The sequence below is a fragment of the Mus musculus genome, chromosome 8, assembly GCF_000001635.26.
Source record: "Mus musculus strain C57BL/6J chromosome 8, GRCm38.p6 C57BL/6J".
In the NCBI taxonomy this organism is placed as follows: Eukaryota; Metazoa; Chordata; class Mammalia; order Rodentia; family Muridae; genus Mus; species Mus musculus.
Genome location: NC_000074.6, coordinates 66,112,864 through 66,136,614, shown reverse-complemented (window position 1 = coordinate 66,136,614; position 23,751 = coordinate 66,112,864). Strand labels below are relative to the sequence as shown.

At 36.2% G+C, this 23,751-nt stretch overlaps 1 protein-coding gene across 11 annotated transcripts in view; it reads right to left on the bottom strand.

Annotated features, from left to right (window-relative positions):
• Marchf1 (membrane associated ring-CH-type finger 1) overlaps positions 1-23,751 on the bottom strand; it is an 854,833-nt gene that overhangs the window by 336,227 nt on the left and 494,855 nt on the right. For 3 of the 11 annotated variants that reach the window (NM_001293784.1, NM_001363124.1, NM_001166372.1), the window contains one exon: positions 14,716-14,864. The exons of 6 other annotated variants lie outside the window; for them this stretch is intronic. In NM_001293784.1, coding sequence (NP_001280713.1) covers positions 14,716-14,826 — 111 coding nt within the window. In that variant the 5' untranslated portion in view covers positions 14,827-14,864. Of the gene's footprint in view, positions 1-14,715; positions 15,150-23,751 lie in introns of those variants that run through there. 2 more of the 11 variants (XM_011242329.3, XM_017312977.2) reach the window with 2 other exon arrangements.

The window sequence follows — 23,751 nt, the reverse complement described above, 5'->3', positions numbered from 1 at the left end:
CTTTTTCAAAAGCTGGTTCCACTTATTTCTACTTATAATTTTTATTGTGAGACAAGACCAAACTCAGTGAACAAATATCCTGCCAATTATCCCTGCCTTGTCTTTGCCGACAAAGCTAAGCTTAGCCCATTATCACAGGTCAAGGGCCTCTCTGTCATTAGTGTCATCTGTTACTAGAACTAGAGAATGCACTCCAGCTCCACATTGAGACACTGTACTCTGTTCATTGGTCTTTAAATAATGAAGTATTTCTAAACCAAAGTGTGCTAAATGCTGTATAGATAGAAGTATTAGCTACCAAGACTCAGACATAGTTTTCCTGAGTTACTCACAATTTAATTTGTATCTAAATTAAGCAGACAGATGTGACACATTTTGATAAAGAAGAGCTATGAATATGATCCTGTGACTTTATTCCTTAGAGGAAAGATTTCCCATGTGACAAACTTTTTAAATCAATTATTACTATTGTGAGTAATCATGTTTTGACATTGTTCAGTAACTATACAATTAAAGTTAATATACTACTTTAAGCAGCACAGCAAATGCAATTTTCTTCATTGTGTAATATTTAAAACATCAGTCTCCCCTTTATGGTCTTCAATTCAATCTGTTTCCATAACAACCACCTGGATAGATTTTCAATGGTTTTACATCCTTAACAAGAATCAAAGCTCTCAAAAAACATTGTGGTTTTTATTTAATTTTCCTCATTTGCTTTGGATAGTTACTCTGGTAAGAATTTAGATGCCATGGACCAGTGCCTTGGGCTGTACTCAGTAAAGAGTTTGTGATAATGATTTAAAAAATAACTGATGCATGATTAAATCACAATTAAAAGGGGAAAGAAAAATAAAGTCAAAAGAAAATCTGGAAAAGCTATTTGTGCTAACATAATTTATTTTCAGAATGTTACAGGTCATTGTCCACAAACGAACTAAGTGTGAGCCTGTTGAAAACAGGTCAACAGGTGTAATGAGAAATTCTCATGGCTAAAACTCCCCTTTCTGTTTCCCTTTTATTTGTTTTTCAGGGAGGATCACATTTGGAAAAAGAATTGTTTCTTTTGCTATAGGCAGACATAACACTAAACCAAACTAAAACACAGGACTTGTTGTGCACACAATGGGAGAAGATGTCACTGGTAATATGCTAGCTGGTAGGCATGTTTTATTTGAAAGGATAGTTTTTCTTTCATTATGTTGTGCTTTTTGAAAAAAAAAATCCACAATATTTAACTATATAGTTTGGCTATAGAAACTATAATGGCATTGTTTGAACCTCAAATTTAATTCTTCCATGTCTTAAATCAGATGGCATTTCTAATAAAGAGAAGGAATTTAATACTTGATCCAGCTGCACTTAGTGGAACTTTATAAACAGAAAACAATCTTGTTTTTGCTTAGTTTGTGCTCTCTGCTGAAGTTGTTTATTTATTCCCCAAATTTTATTAAATTTCTATTAGCCTCCAAATATTGAGAGGTTATAAGTAAACAGAACAGATCTTCTTTTTCCCTTTGTAAATTTTATTCTGGTAGAAAAATGGAAAATAAACAAATATGCATCCACACATTTATAAATATCTTCCAATAAAGATAATAGAAAATGAGAGTTGTCTAGGAGGATGACCCAGAAAGTCTGAAACAAATCCAGGAAAGTTGTCAAGGTACAAACATTGAGCTTTGTGGATGGAGATAGGCTTAGAGAGATGTGGAGAAAGAAAGCATTTGAAACCTGTTATAGCTATGACTCTTAATGTCTTCACCAAGATATGATAAGTAACTGTAGAGAGGAAGAGTCCATTTTGTCAGATGATGTGAGGGGAGAAAGATAGCATCATGGCAGGGAAGGCATGGTGGCAGGCATGGCTTATTGTGTGTCAACAGACGAATATTTCGTTCCCTATTCTAAGAAGGAACGAATTATCCACACTTTTGTCTTCCTTCTTGACTTTCATGTGTTTTGCAAATTGTATCTTGGGTAATCTAAGTTTCTGGGCTAATATCTGCTTATCAGTGAGTGCATATCATGTGTGTTCTTTTGTGATTGGGTTACCTCACTCAGGATGATATCCTCCAGATACATCCATTTGCCTAAGAATTTCATTCATTCCTTCTTAGAATGGGGAACGAAATACCCACAGAAAGAGTTACAGAGACAAAGTTCAGAGCTGAGATGGAAGGAAAGACCATCCAGAGACTGGCTCACCTGGGGATCCATGCCATATACAATCACCAAACCCAGACACTATTGCATATGCTAGCAAGATTTTGCTGACAGGACCCTGATATAGCTATCTCTTGTGAGGCTATGCCAGTGCCTGGCAAATACAGAGGTGGATGCTCACAGTCATCTATTGAATGGGACACAGGGACCCTAAAGAAGAAGCTAGAGAAAGTACCCAAGGAGCTAAAGGGGCCTGCAACCCTATAGGAGAAACAACAATATGAACTAACCAACACCCCACAGAACTGTGTCTCTAGTTGCATATGTAGCAGAGGATGGCCTAGTTGGCCATCAATGAGAAGAGAGGCCCTTGGTCTTGCAAAGATCATATTCCCAAGTACAGGGGAATGCCAGGGCCAGGAAGTGGGAGTGGGTGGGTTGGGGAGCAGGGTAGGAGGAGGAGATAAGGGACTTTTGGGATAGCATTTGAAATGTAAATGAAGAAAGTATCTAATTTAAAAAACAGAAGAATAAAGCTCTTTTATATGTCTTGAAATACCAGAGAATGGAGAAAAAGGAAGGCAGGCACTCAATGGCTTTCTTCTTTACTATGTTTGGCTCAGATTGGGCACGTGTTCCTATGGGCTAATGTAACATACATCAAAAATGGGCCTTCCTTCCTCAACTAATGATTTTCCAAAAGCACCCATACTCAAAAGTGTATCTCTAGTAGCCTCTAAGTTCCATAAGGTTGACAACAGTGTGCATTCATTATAATATCTGATATAGTTTTACTATTAATGCATAAATGATCTTCCTGGTTAGCTCCTTCATGTACAGAACTAACTCCATCTCCATATCTCTAACTGATCTTATTAACTCTTCTGTGTTCATATGTTATCATCATTTATTTAGTGTCATTGATCAAAAGTACAGAATTAGGTATCAATATTGGACTTAGTTGATTATAATCAATTGGGCCAGATCCAATTGCTCCTTATTGTTAGGACATTGCCCAATTCAGTACCATGTTCTAGAGGAACTGATATGAATGAGTCCTCTCTCAGGACAAGGTTTACATAGTATCAGAAGATACCATGTACTCTTCTAAAGGAGGCAAACAACCAAAAGTTCTGGCAGCTATAACAACTATGAATTACAATGGCCATTCAAGGATAACCCTAAAGATGCCGTAGTGACAAGCTTACACATAGCTCTCTAAATGGATGTAAGCCACACTCAACAATAGGAAAAACATGCCTGAGACTGGATACATAGCCATTTACCCAGGGGTAGAGAAGGTTTGGATCTTGGAGGAGAACACAAAACTATCAGTTTCCCACTTTGGGAACAGACATGTAACATTATGTAGTCTATGAGGGTTGTATTTAGAAATATATATATGTCAACACATACACACACACACACACACACACACACAGAGAGAGAGAGAGAGAGAGAGAGAGAGAGAGAGAGAGAAAGAGAGAGAGAGAGAGAGAGAGAACAAAATCCTTAATTAAACTTTAAATATTTGTCCTTTTACCACCAGATAAGTGTTAGTAGTCTTTACTTCTCATATAGAAAATTAATCTTTGTGGAGTAAAACCACAACCAACCAAATACATAGTTGTAGAGCCCAGTTCCAAACTGATACAATTATAGTACAACTTCTGTAGGTAGGGTAACAGTCATTAACAAGTGGATGAATTATATAAGAGGTTCTTTGTGTCTCACACAAGAGGTGAGTCTGTGTCTACTTATAATGTCAGAAACTAGACCAATATAGTATAGGTAACATGAATGAGCTGGACAAGGACAATAATAGATACAACCCCATACAAACAACTGTAGATAACTAAGGAATGCTGAGACTGGGAGAAATAGGCTTTCACAGGAACTGATTGGTTATCCAATACCAAATAATCATCTCTGAAAACAAACAGACAGGTAATACTATATATATTAAGCAGGTTGCATTTAGGATTCTCTCTCTCTCTCTCTCTCTCTCTCTCTCTCTCTCACACACACACACACACACACACACAGTGCAACCCTGAACTACACTGTAAATATTTGTCATTATACAGAGGTTTTATTATACAAACCATTGATAAAAGAGATGAGCCTGTATCCTGTGTCTACTAATAATGTCAGAAACAGAAACAAGACTGGTAAAGTCTCAGAAGTGTGTGTGTGTGTGTGTGTGTGTGTGTGTGTGTGTGTTTCCTGAGAGCCTTTGTCCAGCAGCAGATGGAGGCAAACATCAGGTGGAGCTCAGGAAATATTGTGGAAGAGTGGAGTAGAAATAGAATTAAGCAAGCAGAAGGGAAAAGGACACCACAAGAATACCACTAACCTGAGCTCATGGGGGCTCACCGAGTCTGGGACACCTACCAGGGAGTATGCAGGGACTGAACCTCGGCCTCTTATACATCTGTAACAAATGTGCAGCTTGGTATTCATGTGGACCCCTAACAAGTGGAGGAGGGGTGGTCTAGCTCTCTGATCCCTGCCATTGTATCCCCTTTCCTCTATCTGAACTATCTGGTTGGGTTTGGTGGGAGAGGATATGCCTAGTCCTGCTGGGAATAGATGTTCCAGTATGAGATAGTACCCAAGGAGAACCCCCCTTCTCTGAAGAAAAGGTGAGGGGACAATTTGGAGAGGGATTTGTAAAGGACGAATTTGGAGGAGAAGAGAACCTCTAATTGATATTTAAAGTGAATTAAAAAATAAACTAAATGTACCACATTTTCTGTATCCATTCCTCTGTTGAGGGGCATCTGGGTTCTTTCCAGCTTCAGGCTATTATAAATACGGCTGCTATGAACATAGTGGAGCATGTGTCTTTCTTACCAGTAGGAACATCTTCTGGATATATGCCCAGGAGAGGTATTGCAGGATCCTCTGGTAGTACTATGTCCAATTTTCTGAGGAACTGCAAGACTGATTTCCAGAGTGGTTGTACAAGCTTGCAATCCCACCAGCAATGGAGGAGTGTTCCTCTTTTTCCACATCCTCGCCAGCATCTGCTGTTACCTGAATTTTTGATCTTAGCCATTCTGACTGGTGTGAGGTGGAATCTCAGGGTTGTTTTGAATTACATTTCCCTGATGATTAAGGATGTTGAACATTTTTTCAGGTGCTTCTCAGCCATTTGGTATTCATCAGGTGAGAATTCTTTGTTTAGCTCTGAGACCCATTTTTTAATGGGGTTATTTGATTTTCTGGAGTCCACCTTCTTGAGTTCTTTATATATATTGGATATTAGTCCCCTATCTGATTTAAGATAGGTAAAGATCCTTTCCCAATCTGTTGGTGGCCTTTTTGTTTTATTGATGGTGTCTTTTGCCTTGCAGAAGCTTTGCAATTTTATGAGGTCCCATTTGTTGATTCTCAATCTTACAGCACAAGTCATTGCTGTTCTATTCAGGAATTTTTCCCCTGTACCCATATCTTCGAGGGTTTTCCCTACTTTCTCCTCTATAAGTTTCAGTGCCTCTGGTTTTATGTGGAGTTCTTTAATCCACTTAGATTTGACCTTAGTATAAGGAGATAGGAATGGATCAATTCGCATTCTTCTACATGATAACTGCCAGTTGTGCCAGCACCATTTGTTGAAAATGCTTTTTTCCACTGGATGGTTTTTGCCCCCTTGTCAAAGATCAAGTGACCATAGGTGTGTGGGTTCATTTCTGGGTCTTCAATTCTATTCCATTGACACAATGGAGTACTACTCAGCTATTAAAAAGAATGAATTTATGAAATTCCTAGGCAAATGGATGGACCTTGAAGGGCATCATCCTGAGTGAGGTAACCCAATCACAAAAGAACTCGCACAATATGTACTCACTGATAAGTGGATATTAGCCCATAAATTTAGAATACCAAAGATATAAGATACAATTTGCTAAACGCATGAAACTAAAGAAGAATGAAGAGCAAAGCGTGAACACTTTGCCCCTTCTTAGAATTGGGAACAAAACACCCATGGAAGGAGTTACAGAGAAAAAGTTTGGAGCTGAGACGAAAGGATTTACCATCTAGAGACTGCCATATCCGCGGATCCATCCCATAATCAGCTTCCAAACGCTGACACCATTGCATACACTAGCAAGATTTTGCTGAAAGGACCCAGATATGGCTGTCTCTTGTGAGACTATGCCGGGGCCTGGCAAACACAGAAGTGGATGCTCACAGTCAGCTATTGGATGGATCACAGGGCCCCCAATGGAGGAGCTAGAGAAAGTCCCCAAGGACCTGAAGGGATCTGCAATCCTATAGGTAGAACAACAATATGAACTAACTAATACCCCCCACCACCACCACCCCGGAACTCATGTCTCTAGCTGCATATGAATCAGAAGATGGCCTAGTCGGCCATCAATGGAAAGAGGCCCATTGGTCGTGCAAACTTTATATGCCTCAGTACAGGGGAATGCCAGGGCCAAGAAGTGGGTGTGGGAGGGTGTGGGAGTGGGTGAGGGAGCATGTGGGGGACTTTTGGGATAGCATTGGAAATGTAAATTAAATAAATACCCAATAAAAAATATCAAAAAGTTAATAGAATATTTATCATCATTTTATTACATTATTTTGGGAAGTTTAAGAAATGGGATGGATATGGAAGGCATTAAAGATGGGAGGAGAGAGTGAATGTGATCAAAATATAATAAAATTTGTATGAGATTTGCAAAAAAATTAAAATAAATAAACTAAAAATAAATACATTTTTAAAAATAGAAAATAAATCTTTTATAAAGCATACAATCTATTCATGGGCTTCAAAAAGAAATATTTGGTTTTTATTCCTAATTGATCATTAATTTTTTTTAAGTTCAAGGTCTTAATTTCTAAATGCTTGTCCTATTTTTAAAATAAAAGGCTTTAACAAAGTTAAGCTTGGATCCTTTTCACTGCTGAATTTACTAACAAATACTTCCAGTGTATAAGAGTGACTTAGATACAGCACAAATGACTATCAACTTCTTATAATGAGCATAACTATATTTCTTAAAGCTCTTGACACCATAAAATCTGGGTTCTTGTATTTGGAGAGAAAATTATCTTAATCTAAATACTCAACAATATCTCAATTTTAGTACAGACTTAGGCAGTTAAATTTGCTTGAAAAAATATAAAAACTACTTTGAAGATTTTAATCTTAAGAAACAATATATATTGTTTTTAAATGAGTGGCATTTAAAACTCATGGTTACATATTTCTTCTATTTTTGAGACTGAATCTCAATATATGTTCCAAACTTGCAATCCTCCTGTCTCAGCTTCCTAAGTGTTGACATTATGCATATAAGTCACTATTCCTGCCTCTCCTTAAGAACATTTTTTTCTAGTCTTTCTTGGTTAGTCTTTTCCAGAAAACCTCATATTTGAAACATCTATGATGGTCTCGTGTGAGGCTAAGCCAGTGCCTGGCAAATATAGAAGTGGATGCTCACAGTCATCTATTGGATGAAACACAGGGCCCCAATGGAGGAGCTAGAGAAAGTACCCAAGGAAATGAAAGAGACTGCAACTCTATAGGTGGGACAACAATATGAACTAACCAGTACCCCAGAGTTCGTGTCTCTAGCTGCATGTGTAGCAGAAGTTGGTCTAGTCGGCCATCATGGGGAAGACAGGCTGCTTGGTCTTGCAAACTTATTTGTCCCAGTACAGGGGAACACCAGGGCCAAGAAGCAGGAGTGGGTGGGTAGGGGAGCAGGGCTGGGGGAGGGTATAGGGCACTTTCAGGATAGCATTTGAAATGTAAATGAAGAAAATATCTAATAAAAATATTCAATTCTATGATGGCGAGACACTAATAAGCACAAAAGAACACATCCTAACATTTTTATATTTCAGTGTTTTTGCAAATTTTTGTCACATAGGCCAGCAATCATTTTGGATGCTAGACCCTAGTACAGAGTCACAACGTCCAGTCAGCATATGATCACCAGGTTCGACAGAGTTCATCCTACAGTGTAGCATGTTGCTAAACTATGGTGGTCACCTAAGAAGTATATTAAGCACACTTTGCCTTAACATTTTAAATTTATGATTGGTTTATAGGGCAAAAACACCACTGTATGTCTGAAGCTATCTGACCATAGTAGACTAGAAAATGTGATCTGAGCTGATGAAAATATGTTTGGAAGCAGTAGGTCACCTCTATCATGGACTGACACTTTCTTTTTCTTTTTTTTTTTTTTTAACTGCAGTCTATTTATACCCTTAAAGAATAAGCATTGATTAGAGGAGAGTCATTTTCTCTGGAGTCATTGCTGACCATCTAAAATGACAGTTTTTTAATTTTCCCACATTGACTTCCATAGATTTTTTTCAACGTCAGTCCCCATAAAAGCATTTATTGTCTTATTCCTGATTCTTTTGATCTTCACTCTTTCTTTTAAATTTAATATTAGAATTCTGAGTTGATTTGCTAAATTGCTTAAGGGTATAGTTGATATAAGACATTTTTGTTTGTGACAAATGCAATTGTGCCACAATAAATTTAAAAGTGTTCCCTTTCCTGTCCACTATATGATGAATCTCCTCTCTTCACTTGTGGTGAATTTGTCAGGGTGTTTATTTGATAAACACAATCTCCCAAGTCCCTCAAGATTCTTATCCTTTTTGAGAAATTTTAAACACAATTAATATGCTCTGAATTTTAAAAGCAGATAATCTGAATGCTCCACAGTTGCTTCATGCAAGCTCAAAAGAGGAAAAACCTGCCCTTTACAATCATGCTAGTTATTGAGAATGCAATGATGAAATGGCTAAAAAATGAACTCCATTCATATGTCAGTCAGTACAGAGAATGGATTAATCTAATTGACACATACAGCAATTATGAAAACATTCCTCTTGTATTTATGCCACACTGTAATGATTTATTTTCCCATTGTTGTTTTCTTTTTATTTTGTGAATGCTTCATACATTTGTATTATAACTTTTAGTATTCATCAAACCCTATTCTTGTCTCTCATCCCCTCCTTCTTCCACTGAAACATCTCCTTCCAGCCAGTACCTCTTATACTTTCATGTCTTCTCTTTTGGTGTGATCTTTGAGTTTAGAATTTCTGGCCTCGGCATGAGAGTGAGGGGGGCTGACATTTATGGAAGCAAGGACAACCAATCACTGGGTACACCACTGAAGGGAAATGTCATCCCCTCCAACAAAACCCACTAACTTACAATAGTCCCTCAAAGAGACCGTGTAGTCTTCTTTTGAAGCCAAATATTTATAATTAAAATAATGTCTATAGCTTTCTGCCACTTGAAAGAATCATGATGGCTTTCTAGGTTTAGAAACCAAGCTTTGTTAGGAATTCAACTCTACCTATTATCTTTTAGATCGATAAGGTAGAAAGATTCATAAATTCATATTTGTTTGAGTTTCTTTATTATAAAATAACAATACTGATCATCCCTAATTCATCATATTTTTGAATATTAAAACTAGAATATGTGTAAAATTCTTAGAAAAGTTTTTGGGATATAATAAACAACCATTATCATTATCATTTTTATGTGAGGGATAATTTTCACCAAAAAGTCCCAAATACTCTTTATGATAGCAGAGAACTAATAACAAAATCTTAGCTATACATAAGAGAAAGATCAAAAAGTCCAAAGCCCAAGCAAGAAATACATTTATGATATATACTGATGAAATAACTTAACTTGACCTTTCCTAGCTAGGTCATGTGGGAAGGGATGCCTGCAAGGTCACCCTTAAATACATTTGTGCATGCCATTGAATTCCAGACAAAATCAGGATATCAGGATAGAAGCAGTGAGCATCATTTTCATGCCTACTATACACATCTTCATCATCAACCACAAATACTCTGATCCTTCTTCAAGAAATGCAAAAGCTTTATTTTCAACCTGGTGGCAGCATAACATACAAGGGATATGGAAGCTTGATGTATTGGTGGCGATGGTGGTGGTAGAGGTGAGTCAAAATGCCTACATCAGATTGACTGAGTCATGAGCAGAAGCAAACATTATGGATATAAGGGTTTGGAATTTGAGAGTTTATTGAAGTTCCCACCCCTACCTACCTCTCCATGTGCATTACTAAACAAATACCTCTCCGTTCTAAATCCATTCTACAATGTACCTCAAGACACTGGGACAGAAGGACTTCAGATTGCCTTTGTCCTTATCACTAATATTCTTGGAAGGTTCTCTATTGCTACAACTAATGGTATCTAGAACTCAAGGTGAGAAACAACTCATTCCTTCATGCTTATCTCATTTCTATTGGTGTAGCTGCTCATTGCTTAAATCGGTAAAAAAGAGGAAGGTCCAGTTTCTAAGATTTTATTTTCACATTGCCTGTACTACCATTATTGAGCCAGCATATCCCTTTCCTGTATTTAATATACAAGGACAGAGAATTGCATCACCTTTTAATATCTTGGTACTAGATATTTTAGACCCTTCTCTTATTCTTCTAAGAAAGCCTGCCTGATATCCCACCCTAGAGAGGTTTGGAAAGTCAGATCTGAGAGTATCTCCTTCATATTTGCTGGCTTTGTTCTGTTTCCCTACTTTTTCATCCTCCCTGTGCTTGAATTTTACTTCTTGAAGTTACCAAGTTTATATACACCTGACATTTTCAGTATTTTAATATCAGGTTCAATAACTTTTGTGTTCTTCTTCAGGTAAAATCGCTGGTGTGGTTATTGTTTTTCTAACTAGACTGCAGCTTTTATATTATCCAAATGCCTGTATCAGTAGCCAAAGCTATGCTCTGTAACACACACCCAAAAGTCAATGACTGGTCAATAGATGATAAAGGCACTGATCTCAAAGGTAAAGCCTAGCTATTTGCATGGCGTTTTGACAAAACTTCTGGTTTCAGTCAATACAGTGTCTTAGTCAGTGTTGTATTACTGTGGTGAAACATCATGACCAAAAAAGCAAGATGTAGAGGAAAGAGTATTTTGCTTACATTTCCATACCCCTGTTAATCATCAAAGGAAGTCAGGAAGAAATTCAAACAGGGCAGGAACCTGGAGGAAGGAGCTGATTCAGAAGGCATAAAGGGATTCTGTTACTGACTGGTTCCTCCTGACTTCTCAGCCTGTTTTTTATAGAACCCAGAACTACTAGCCCAGCGATGGCACCACCCACAAGGGGCTGTGCCCTCTTGCACCAATCACTAAGTAAGAAAATGTGTTACAGGTGTGTCTACAACCCATTCTTACAGAATATTTTCTTAATTCAGGTTTCCACCTCTCAGATGACTTTAGCTTGTTTCAAGTTGACATAAAACCATCCAGCACAGCTGGAAATACATCTCAGACATCTATTACATATTGATTGGAAAGCAAAACCTTATAATATATGATTATTATCACTGACTACATGTTACAAAAGAACTATCAGTTCAGGAATTAACTGGCCAGTATATGGGAGATATGCATACAAATGGACAGAATTCAGAAGATTCCCAAGATTAATAATAATAATACAGTCACTTGTCCCAAAACTCATAGGGTAGGCTATTACACTGACTGAATTAAACAGCATGGCACAGAATAACTCAAACAATAAAGGCATAATTTCAAATATAGTGAGTCAAGGCAAATATGAAATGATTGACAGCCCAGTGCCCAGTAGAATTTCTAGCTAAATAAAGCATTTCTGGACAATGATTGTATTAAGAATTAATCCTTCCATCTATTTTTCAAGACACTTAAATATAAGTGAAACCTGGAAGAAGAGGAAGAAGGCCTCTTAAGAATGAAGTTTTCTAGGCCTAGAGGGTACTGTGAAACAAACAGATCAAAACTCTAATATGATTTCAGCAAATGATAGTACAAGAAAAGGCTTGATTCTAGAAATATAAGCCTTAAAATACATAAAAGCACTCTTTCCCCCATCTCTCTGAAATAGAAAAAGCATTCTAGTTTTACATATTGGTTATAAAAGTAGTGACTTGCAAAGTACAAATAATTTGATTATGGTCAGCATTGTCCTAACCAAATAATGAGGACAATGAATGATTGTTTGTCATGAACTTTATACTTTATACTCAGAGAATCCTAAGTTATTATCTAGAGAGTATCCTTCTTTTATGACAGAATGGAACACAGTATGAATATTTATTGACTAGAGAGATGGGCTCTGGCAGAGATGAACCGAGTGTGCAGTACTGAGTGCTCACTACCTCCCTCTCCTTTTCTAGTCACATAGGAGACATAACTACTACTTTTTGTCACAGTTTAATTGAGTCTGACATGAAGGTTTGGCTAATAAAAAATATGTTCATGCATTCAAAGCTGCTCCATAGTAGCTACCAGGAACAGTAGTTCAGATTTTTCATTTTAATTAATGACAAAGGAGGCTCTGTGCACCATAAGGCAGCATCCAAGACAGGTGGAACCTACTCCATTCAATTGCTTCTTTGGCAGTTTACATAAAATGAAAACAACCCAAGGTATGACATGCTCTGAGAGAAAGAAAACTATTTTAATTCATATATTATTAAATGGATTTGATTGTAAAATGTTATAAAGTTTAGAGGCTATTGCCTGATATAATCTATTCTTAACTCCTGGGTTTGATTATATTAGTAATTGAGTATATTTTTTTCCTTTATTAGGAGTGCCAGGCACCTGTAATACTTTCCTTGCTTACCAGCCAAGGAGGTCAATTAACATGTCTAAGCCATCACATCTATCTATGAAATTAAGTCACCGGGACACAAGGAGAATGCTATGCCAAAGGTTTGCTCAATATATTTCTATGGGTTTAACTTATGAGTCTTTAAAAAAAAAGAAGTTAGATACTTAAAGCCACTTTAATGAAAATAGAGTAAAATAATTTTCTAATTCAGAATTTCATATACTCTGATACAAGACAAAATCCATCTTTGTATATAAATACTGTATGTAGTATGATTAATTGATGTCAGCCTGTGATGTGAATTTGGCTCAAACACATATATGCAAGTATGGAATTCTAAAACAATAAAAAATAAATAAAAATTACAAAAACCTGAGAGTGAAAAGAGACAGTGGAGATAATTTCACAGGGTCGATTTCACAGGATTCTAAGTGTCTTCTAAGTGTCTTATCTCTTCACAACCTTACCCTGCTGCCAACAATATACAACAAAGGAATCAAAACAGTCTGGAATAGTTTCTCTGGATAACATTCATTAATATTTATTCAGGATGGGCATTTCTATGTGAGTGTTGTTATCTGAATATTTGCCCAAGTAACAGAACAGAGAGGAAGAGCCTTGGGTTAATAGGTCATGATTATGATGTTCCATTTGGTCATGGTCAGCACTGGGATTAGTCCATGGGATCAGTGCTCCACGGGTAAGGCCTGAGAGAGCTTGCTTGCATCTTCCACGATGGGAGGAACCTATTTTAATTTTTATAAACCAAAAATAAGCCCTCATCAGATGCAAATATGGCAGCACTTTTTGGTCTTCAAAGCCTTCAAACATGGAAGAAATAGGTTTCTGTTGCTTGTAAGTTAAAAGTTACTGACATTTTGTTATAGCACCTCAAACAGACTAAGCTAGTAAAATAATTTAAAAATTCAAATAATTCCAAAATAAAAAGGAATATCTCATAAAGTTTTCAGTTGTATTTGGTTCTATGTCAATAACTAACAAGATAGACTATTAAAAGTATGCCTAACCTTAGAAAATAGTAAGCTAATCAACTAAGCACATTCAGATAATGGTTTAAATAAGATCAAATGGAATTATCCTTCTTTAAATTAAAATTAAAAATTCTGGTGCTGGAGAGATGGCTCAGTGGTTAAAAGCACTGATTGCTTTTCCTAAAGTCCTGAGTTCAAATCCCAGCAACCGCATAGTGGCTTACAACCATCCATAATGAGATCTGATGCCCTCTTCTAGAGTGTCTGAAGTCAGCTACAGTGTACTTACATATAATAACTAAATAAATCTTTTTTAAATGCTATAGCTAAATTCTAAGCAAAGGATACATAAAACTCCTTTTGTGAATGGATTATCTTTTTCTAATCATTGAAAAATGCTGGTTAGGGGAAAGCAAGCATTTAACCTTATAGCTGAAACAATGTTTTATGAAGTGCATTATTGATTCAGTCTTTAAATAGTTTTGACATAAAATTATCATTTTTATTGAGATATTTTAACAAAATATGCAACACAGAGTGGTTTTAGTCTTTGATTACATCTGCTTAATTTATATTTAATGTGCATGTCCTCCTCCAATAATTCCATTACAAAGTAGAGAACCCAACAAATATTTCTGTCAGGTCACTACAATAACTTCAATGAGCCAGATTAACACAAAGAAAAATAATAAGCTACTTAATTTGGTTAAGTTTAACATATGAGATGTTTTTGATTTATGTAATTAAGATATTTTTGTGAAGTAAAGATAATCTACTAGAAAAATATATTGTAAAGTTAGTAGGCTATTGTAAACAAGAGTGCTCACTTAGCAGGGTCCACATCCCCCCATTGTCTAATCATTTCATCTATGTGCAAGCTACTTTGAGGTAAAATAACATTCCACTCACCAGCGTGGAGGTTTGAGAGGCATCGGCCACATCCCCTGAGGTCTCTGGTGTCCGCGTGGTGTTTGGGATTCTGTGAGGGTTACGGGCTATCGCTTCACACCAGCCCAGCATTTTCTCCTTCCTCTTTTCCCTTTTCAATTCCTGAAATTCTGAAAATAATTTACATTCCCTGAAACACATCACTTCTCATAGTTATGCTCTGGAAAATATACATAATTGAAATGTTTTAATCCCCAAATTTTAATGAAATACTGATGGAGCGGTTTTATTTTAACTAGAAATCATGAAGGGGAAATAAGAATAAACAATTATTAATAATCTTATCCCAGAGTCACTGCACAGTGGAAAATATGCATCTTTTCAAAGTATACATTGTTAACATACTTTTCTAAACAAAAGGGTTTTCCTACACCGAGTTTTTATTTTTTTCTTTCTTTCTAGTGTTGATTTAAAAAATTCTTAACCTTGGAACTAAAATCAGACTCACATCCTGAGGATAACTATATAAAATCATGTGAGACTTGACAACAAAGATGCATTTTGAGCAATGAGTGAGGAGACAATTTAATTGTTGTAAGTGTTGTGTTAAAGAAAGAAGAAAGAAAGAAAGAAAGAAAGAAAGAAAGAAAGAAAGAAAGAAAAAAAGAAAGAAAGAAAAAAAGAAAGAAAGAAGGAAGGAAGGAAGGAAGGAAGGAAGGAAGGAAGGAAGGGAAGGGAGGAAGGGAAGGAAGGAAGGAAGGAAGAAAAGAAGGAAGGAAGGAAGGAAGGAAGAAAAGAAGGAAGGAAGGAAGGAAGGAAGGAAGGAAGGAAGGAAGGAAGGAAGGAAGGAAGGAAGGAAAAGCGAGCCAGGAATATGTTTGGTAGAAGAGATGTATGGTGAGGTGGAAGGAGGATGCCTCTGTGGGCCCATGCTGAGACATTCCTTCCCCCTGAGGGAGCAGCCATAGAGTGTGAAACAGAGTTTATGTAGAGCATGGGAAAGGGAGTTGAGGAGGAAGTAGAAACAGAGAGAGAGAGAGAGAGAGAGAGAGAGAGAGAGAGAGAGAGAGAGAGAGAGAGAGAGGGAGAGAGAGAGAGAGAGAGAGGAGTACAGGCCATGAGCACATGGTGAGGGAAGAATGGGGAGAGAGGGAACAGAGAAGAAAGAGAGTAAGAGGGTAAGAGTGTGGAGGGGGCAAACAGCCCCTTATATACTGAGTCAGGCATACCTGACTGCTGTCGGGTAACTGTGGGGCAGAGCCTAGGTGGAACACTAACAGTATGATGATCACAGAATGCACTGGACAGTCACTGGGAGTATGCTCTTGGCAGAATCAAGAGACACATAAACAAGAGATATCTGAGGCTGCTGCATTATAACATGGCATAGCATTTCTCAGGAAATGTCAATAGATATTAAAAATACATATATGAATATATCTATATATAGACAATTCACAAATATATATATAGTTATGTATATTCTTTAAAGTAAGGTTGTGTATAATTGTAAATATGATAGCCACAAAGAGTTACTTATTCTACATCACAAATTGCACAGAATTATATGTATTGTGTGTTTATAAGAGTAGTAGTATAATAGATTTGTTGGTGATAGCATTACAATATATATGGAAATGATATATATATATATATATGATGTTATGCTATTGATATTGTCATTAGACAATAAGGCTCAACCATATCATCTCATTTATCATCTTATAAAACCACACACACACACACACACACACACACATACACACACACACACACACACACACACACACACACACACACACACACACGCATAGACACACATAGTCCATTATTTACCAAAACATCGTTGTGAACTATTTGGTATATGCTAATAACAAATAAAATTTGCTCAATTTCAGCTAAACATCTTATAGAAGCAGAATTCACAGAACAAAGACCAGTGACAGACTAATCATCATCTTAGTGGCATCATTGTATTTCTTGTAAAGGTCTAATAAGAGAAAGAAAATTTAAGTTAAAATATATTAAAATTAGTAGTTGATTTTTAACAAAAGCTTAATCTGTTAAAAAACAATAATTCTAAAATGAATTCCTATTTCCTTGTGATTAGAAATGTCCACATTCTCTTCCTAGCTTTCCAGAGCTCTCCATTTGATGGAATTTTGTGTCTCTAACAGTCATATCAGCAAGGACTTTGAACATAATGGAGAGACATTGTTTCCCTTGTAAAGTTTTATAACCTACTTTTCCACTCCACTAGCCTCAGTAATTAGAAATAGTTTATTGCGGGTCTTTAGTTAAATGCATTACACTGTCAATTAAATATCAAAAATAATGTGGAGTAATTATTTTTCACAGCATCCAAAGCAATTAGCAATCTGGTGGTTTATAACATTTCAGGATTCAAAACAGTGCATTTCAGAGCTCCAAGAAAGTAACACAAAGAAAGGTTAGGTGTGGATGGATGAGTGATTACTTTTGTGACAAAATACTCCACTAAATGGATATGAACAATGTAAACAGGAATGCCATAATTTTTTTTCATAAAATGAAGTCGAAGGTATGCAATGAAATAGAATTCTTAATGGAGCCTGTGGTCTAATATGAGTGAGTCATTTGTGGCACAGGAGGGGAAGGCTGAGGGAAAATGGACAGAAATGGTTTGACAGAGCAGAGCAGATCATTGATTCTGTCTGCTTTGAATACACTGCTTGAGATTTTTAAAGAAATTGATTCACTTAATAAGAAATATGTGCACCCAACAGTTTGCTCTCTATAGACAGTAAACACATCTACATTTTCAGTACTCTGCCCAGGTACTCATCAGTTCTCAGTTGCATTTCTTGAAGTGTGCTAAGTGTCAAAGTAATGAGTATATTTATTCAAAGATAGAGTGAAATGATATCTGTGACCAAACAGTTTAATGAGCAATGAACAAACATTTCATTTATTTGCTATTTGTCCAGAAAAACAATAATCAAATTTCTAACTTTTAAATTTTTTCTACTTTTTATATTTTAGATTTAAAAAGAAGTCCATGAGTTAATATCATTTTAGTACTCATGATAAAATAAAGAATTTTTACCTAATAAAAAGTATAATAGTGTGATTCATAAAGTTATGATATCATATGTTTCCTTTCTAGAGTGTGTTGTAAGGACACCTGAGTTCTTATTTTCTATTCAGATTGTGAGATGGCATAACAATTTGTTATGTTTTCAATCAGAGTTGTTGTTATAACCCTTTACTCAGTCAACATTTATTGTCAAATATTTATTGACCCTTTACTCATACTGTAGATACTGAAGGAGGCAAAGAATAGTTCATAAGAAGAATACATTCATCTTTTATTTGAGTTGGATTTTTCCAAAATCTATTATTCTAGAGAATTTTAAAGTCAGACCTTTCCAGTTTCTGGTTTGGGGAATTTCTTAGAGTAACCATCCATTCCTCCTGAACTTTGAGGTCTTACCTGAAATTGGCTTATAATATTATATTTTCTGAATGTGGTACATTTACACAATGGAGTAATACTCAGCTATTAAAAACAATGAATTTATGAAATTCTTAGGCAAATGGATGGATCTGGAGGATATCATCCTGAGTGAGGTAACCCAATCACAAAAGAACGCACATGATATGCACTCACTTATAAGGGGATATTAGTCCAGAAGCTCAGAATACCCAAGATACAGTTCACAAAACACATGAAATTCAAGATGAAGGAAAACCAAAGTGTCGATATTTTGATCCTTCTTAGAAGGGGGAACAAAATTCGCATGGAAGGAACTACAGAGACAAAGTTTGAAGCAGACACTGAAGGAATGACCATCCAGAGACTGCCCCACTTGGGGATCCATCCCACAAACAACAACCAAACCCAGACACTATGGCAGATGCCTACAAGATTTTGTTGATAGGAACCTGATATAGCTTTCTCCTGTGAGGTTCTGCCAGTGCCTGACAAATACAGAAATGGATGCTCACGGTCATCAATTTGACAGAGCACATGGTCCCCAGTGAAGGAGCTAGAGAAAGTATCCAAGGAGCTGAAGGGGTTTGCAGCCCTATAGGAGGAACAACAATGTGAGCTAACCAGTACCCCCCAGAGCTCCCTGGGACTAAACCACCCATCAAAGAAAACACATGGTGGGATTCGTGTCTCTATCTGCATATGTAGCAGAGGATCGCTTAGTCTGTCATCAATGGGAGGAGAGGCCCTTGATCCTGTGAAGGTTCTGTGCCCCAGTATAGGGGAATTCCCGGGCCAAAAAGCAGGAGTGGGTGGGTTGGGAAGTAGGGGGAGGGGAGAAGGGATAGGAGATTTTCGGAGAGGAAACTGGGAAAGGGGATAACATTTGAAATGTAAATGTAAAGAAAATATCTAATAGAAAATTATATTTTCTGACTTGCAATCAACTGGCATGACAAAAACTGTTTACATTTTACCTATACCTGTCATACCACATAATACAGCAAAATATCAATTATATTCTCCTCTTCTACTACAGGTAGTAATGGCCATCCTAATTGTAGGATGAGTAGGATAAATCATTCAAAAAGCAGAAGTACATACTTTTCATACACAGTGTCTCAATAACCATTTAATTTTCATGGGCTCTGTACTGACCTGAGCAAGCAGAAAAGGCACCATGACAGATGACAGCCAAGTAGAAAGCTCACAACTTAAGTTTGACAGAAGCAGTTAAGACAAATGTTAAATCTGTACAGTGATGGAGGACAGGAAAGCTGTGGCTGTGGAAAGGTCTTAATAAGAAAGAGCACCCATGACGAGAAAGAAGCCTATAGTGGCTAAGAATGCTGTCTCTGTATTCCTCTATCACAGGAACTTGGCATTATCTCATGGTTTGTTCTGTGGACTAAGTATCTGCTGACTATATTGTCTACCTTAGAATCAAAGCATGACCTTATGAGGGAATTTCATCTCTATAGGACCTTATGAGATGCATATGAGAGCAAGTAACTATTCAAAGCAAAGAAAGGGAGAAGCAGCAGTCTTTGTAGTTAAGGAACTGTTACAAATTCACTCAACAAATGGTCTTTAACTGCGATTATAAAATGTTCAGGAGTCGCATTACAGTTCAAACAATTTTCTTCAACACTGATATTAAAGTATAGAATCTTGAAATATCATAGGTGAATTGAAAGCATTGACAGCTAAAAGAGATTCATTATGAGCATCCATAGTTTCCCATTCCTCCTATGCATTTCTGGAGCACACAGCAAGTTCTTAGGTAAAAGAATGTATTGCCAGTCAGGAGAGGAGGCAAATTATCCACATTTATAATTAACCCTAAAGCACTTTAAACTGTAAGCATCATTACTGATATATCAGAATGGGAAAGTGATCATTAAGCATTCCTGTTAATTACGATTTACCCATTGAACCAAGTTAATATGAGATGGAGCAATGAACAACGTATATAATGATCACAGGAAATTGGGATTTAACTAAGTTTAATTTTTAATATGCCTCTTCAAGCAGATATTTAATTTAATAAATGGGAGAATAGCGCATTCTGAGTGGATTAAATTGACAACAAATTAAAATTAAGAGAAAAAAGAGACAAGGCAATTGGGTGTATCTTATGGAGAATAATTTATTTTTAATTTACAAAACATTTACTGAGCACTTTCTCTATGACAAAGACTGTTCTTAGAATCATGATACAGAAATAGAAGATGCCTGGCTTAGCACAAGGAGCAAAATAGACAAGTATACCTACCCTTATAAGATAGCATGATAAAAGATGCCCGAGGAGAACATGGAATACCATGCTAATTTTAAAGGACATTTAAAGTAGTATCTATTATAAGGAAAGGTAGACCTGAGAAGACCTTTAAAGAATGAGGATGTGCCTTAATTACATAGAAATTAAAATCATCATTACTCTAGAGTTTTCTGCCCCTACACAAGGGACTGCTCAGCTCTGGATGGCACCATGCATACTGCAGTCTATTCAAAGGGCACTGTGTGACAACGATGCTGCTTGAATTAAACACTGTATGGGTAGTTGACCTGTGCAACCTGGGCCACAGCCTAGCCTCCCCTCACTTTATCTCAGGCTCATCAGTTTAAACATAAAAGCAGAGCCCTGTTTCATCAGGAAAACACAGTTACCTGCAGCTGTTTTTGTCTCATCTTATCAATTAGTTCCTTCTTTAAATTTACCCATTTTGTGTCTTTCTCATTAAAGTATAGTTCTGACTTATCTAAATGTTCTCTATTTTCACTACATAACTGTAATAGGGAGTGCCCCCTATCCTTGAATTTGAGAATTGGACGTAGCTCTTGTCTAAGAATTTGAAGAATATTTTTTCAATTTAAGTTTTATGAGATTTGACTTTGCTGTTTAGATAATGTGCTTCCAAGAACTATTTCTGTGGTTTGTGAAATGGCTCAGTTGTTAAATACACAAGCCTGACATCTGAATCCTGTCACTGGAATTCACAGTGAAAGTAGAAAATTGCCTCCCCAAAGTCTCCATTTTGTCTTTCACATAAACACCAAATAATAAGTAAAATAAGAATTAAAAACTCAAGTATTACTTCTCAACTCTTGGCTATGACCTCCTCACTACCAAATGATAATATTTAATTTCTACAGTGAAAGAAACATATTTTAATTAAAAGGCATCAAAAATTTGCAATATATTATCATTTCTCACTGGATTACACATGTTTTAGAATTCATTCTCATTCCTTAGAAGTGTGTGGGTTAATTATTGCACATGTATTTATATATGCGCATGTGTATTTAAAGAGTTGCTCTCTGAATAAGAAGTAATAACACAGTGCTTTAACTCATATCAGCTGCTTCACCGAGATAGACTGTGGACATAGCAACAAAAACTTCTTGAGCAATGGAAAAAAAGAACAATGGACAAATGTAGAGAAAAGTTGATCATAGGAAATGAAAACTCAGTGGAACACATCTACAGTACAACTCCTACAACCAAGGCTCAGAGAGCATTGCAGGAGTGGGCAGAAGACCAAGGCTCAGAGAGCATTTCAGGAGTGGGCAGGAGAAAGATTTAAGACCAGGAAGGATGCTATGTATTTATTTCACCTGGAAATGACAGGGAAGCTATAACCACAATATCTTAACAATGTCGATGACTAAACAGGACCAAGACAATGATAACACGGATAAACATGTTATCCTGAAAGTAGGTCTTCATCTCTTCACAAAGAAATGCAGGCAAGAACTTCTGATAGAGGAAGAATTAGTTGTCCCCTAGTTGATTATACAAATTATGTGCTTAGCCCTGAAATCATATGCATACAAGCACGTGGACTATCTCAGCAGGCTCTATTTATATATTTATAGATTTACACATCTATGTAACAATATCAAAGGAAAAGAGGCCATGGAAAGAGGAAAGGAAATTGGAAGATGAGGTGATTATATTTTAATTTGAAAACATAAAAATATATTTAATAAAAACAGAATAAACTGGGAAGAAAAAGAGCAACACAGAACTGAAGGAGATTTTTAACATGTTTAACATGTATGCGACTAGCAGGAGAAAATAGGAGACAGAACTGGAGGAATACAAAGTCCATGGATACAGCCCACAAGCCCATTACCTTAGTGTGTACCTGCATATGCCACCAGTGAACAACTGAAAGTGAAAAAATATACCAAATTTATTAGCAGCAAAATATACAGACAACAATCTAACCCAATGTTTGTAAGACTTACATGGAAGCTATGAAACTCATAAAATAAAACAAAACCCAAATCAAGCAACCAAACAAAAAGCTCTCTAAACAATAGCAACAAAAACTTACTTTCATGTATGGGAAGACTTAGTGTTGTTAATACATCAGATATTTCCAATCTGAGCTACAGATTCAATGCAATTCCAGTACAAACATAGGTAAGAAATACTGTAGTTATTGACAAATGTATTCTTAAAATTTATGCAGAAGGAAAAATTTGCTATACAAGCCAACCCAATATCAAACAGAAACAAACTCACAGCGTGCAGAGTTTCTAATTTTAAAACATGATAAGTCTATATTTATCACATGTCAGTATATTAGAAAAATAGTAGATTAATAGACATATTAAACAGTGGAACATAATAGAGGGTCCATAAAAGCTCAACTCATCTTTGACCAAGGAGCAAAGGAAATTCAACAGGAATATAACATTCTTTTCCTAAAATGGTCCTGGACCAACTAAGCTTCACATATTAAACAAAACATAATAAACAAAACAAACAAAACAAAGACTCTAAAGTAGAGCCTAAGATTTATATTTTTAAAAATTAAGTTTATTTCAAAATGGATCATATTTCAAAATGGATTGTTGAAGCAAGACTATTAAACCTACAGAAGAAAACAGAAAAAATATGAGGATAATTGTATGGTTCTGTATTGCCTGGAACATTGAAGTCATGATATCTGGAAGCAAAAGAGTTAATAAGATTGAGTTTATTAAAATTATAAATTAATGCTTTATGAAGGACTTGTGAAATAGTAAAAAGTTAAGCTAAAGACTGGCTGAATAGTTTTGTAAAATGTATTTGCCATCCAGACTCGTACCTTAAAACATGCAAGCCATTATTAAACCTTAACAATGAGAAAATATTAGAGAAACAAGTGATATAAACAGATATATCAACAAAGAAGTCATGATATACCTGTAAATTATGTTACAATCAGATACCATTGCATACTAATTAAGACTGCCAGTCCTTACAATGTGCTATTCTGGTGCTAACATAGGATGTGAAGCAGCAGAGAAACCTTTGTATTTTTAAAATATGTTGCTGTCATTCATTTATTTAGTACATGTGGCTGGAAGGGGTGTACCTCCTATGTGAGGAGCTGAGAGGCACTTTCCTTCTAAAATCTGGTCTAGGAAGGAACTCAGGTCATCAGGCTGGGTGGGTATGGAAGTGGGGGGGGGGTGAGGGTATGGGGGACTTTTGGGATAGCATTGGAAATGTAATTGAGGAAAATACGTAATAAAAAATATATTAAAAAAAAGAAAAATATTTTGATGACTTTTTCAGTTAGCATATA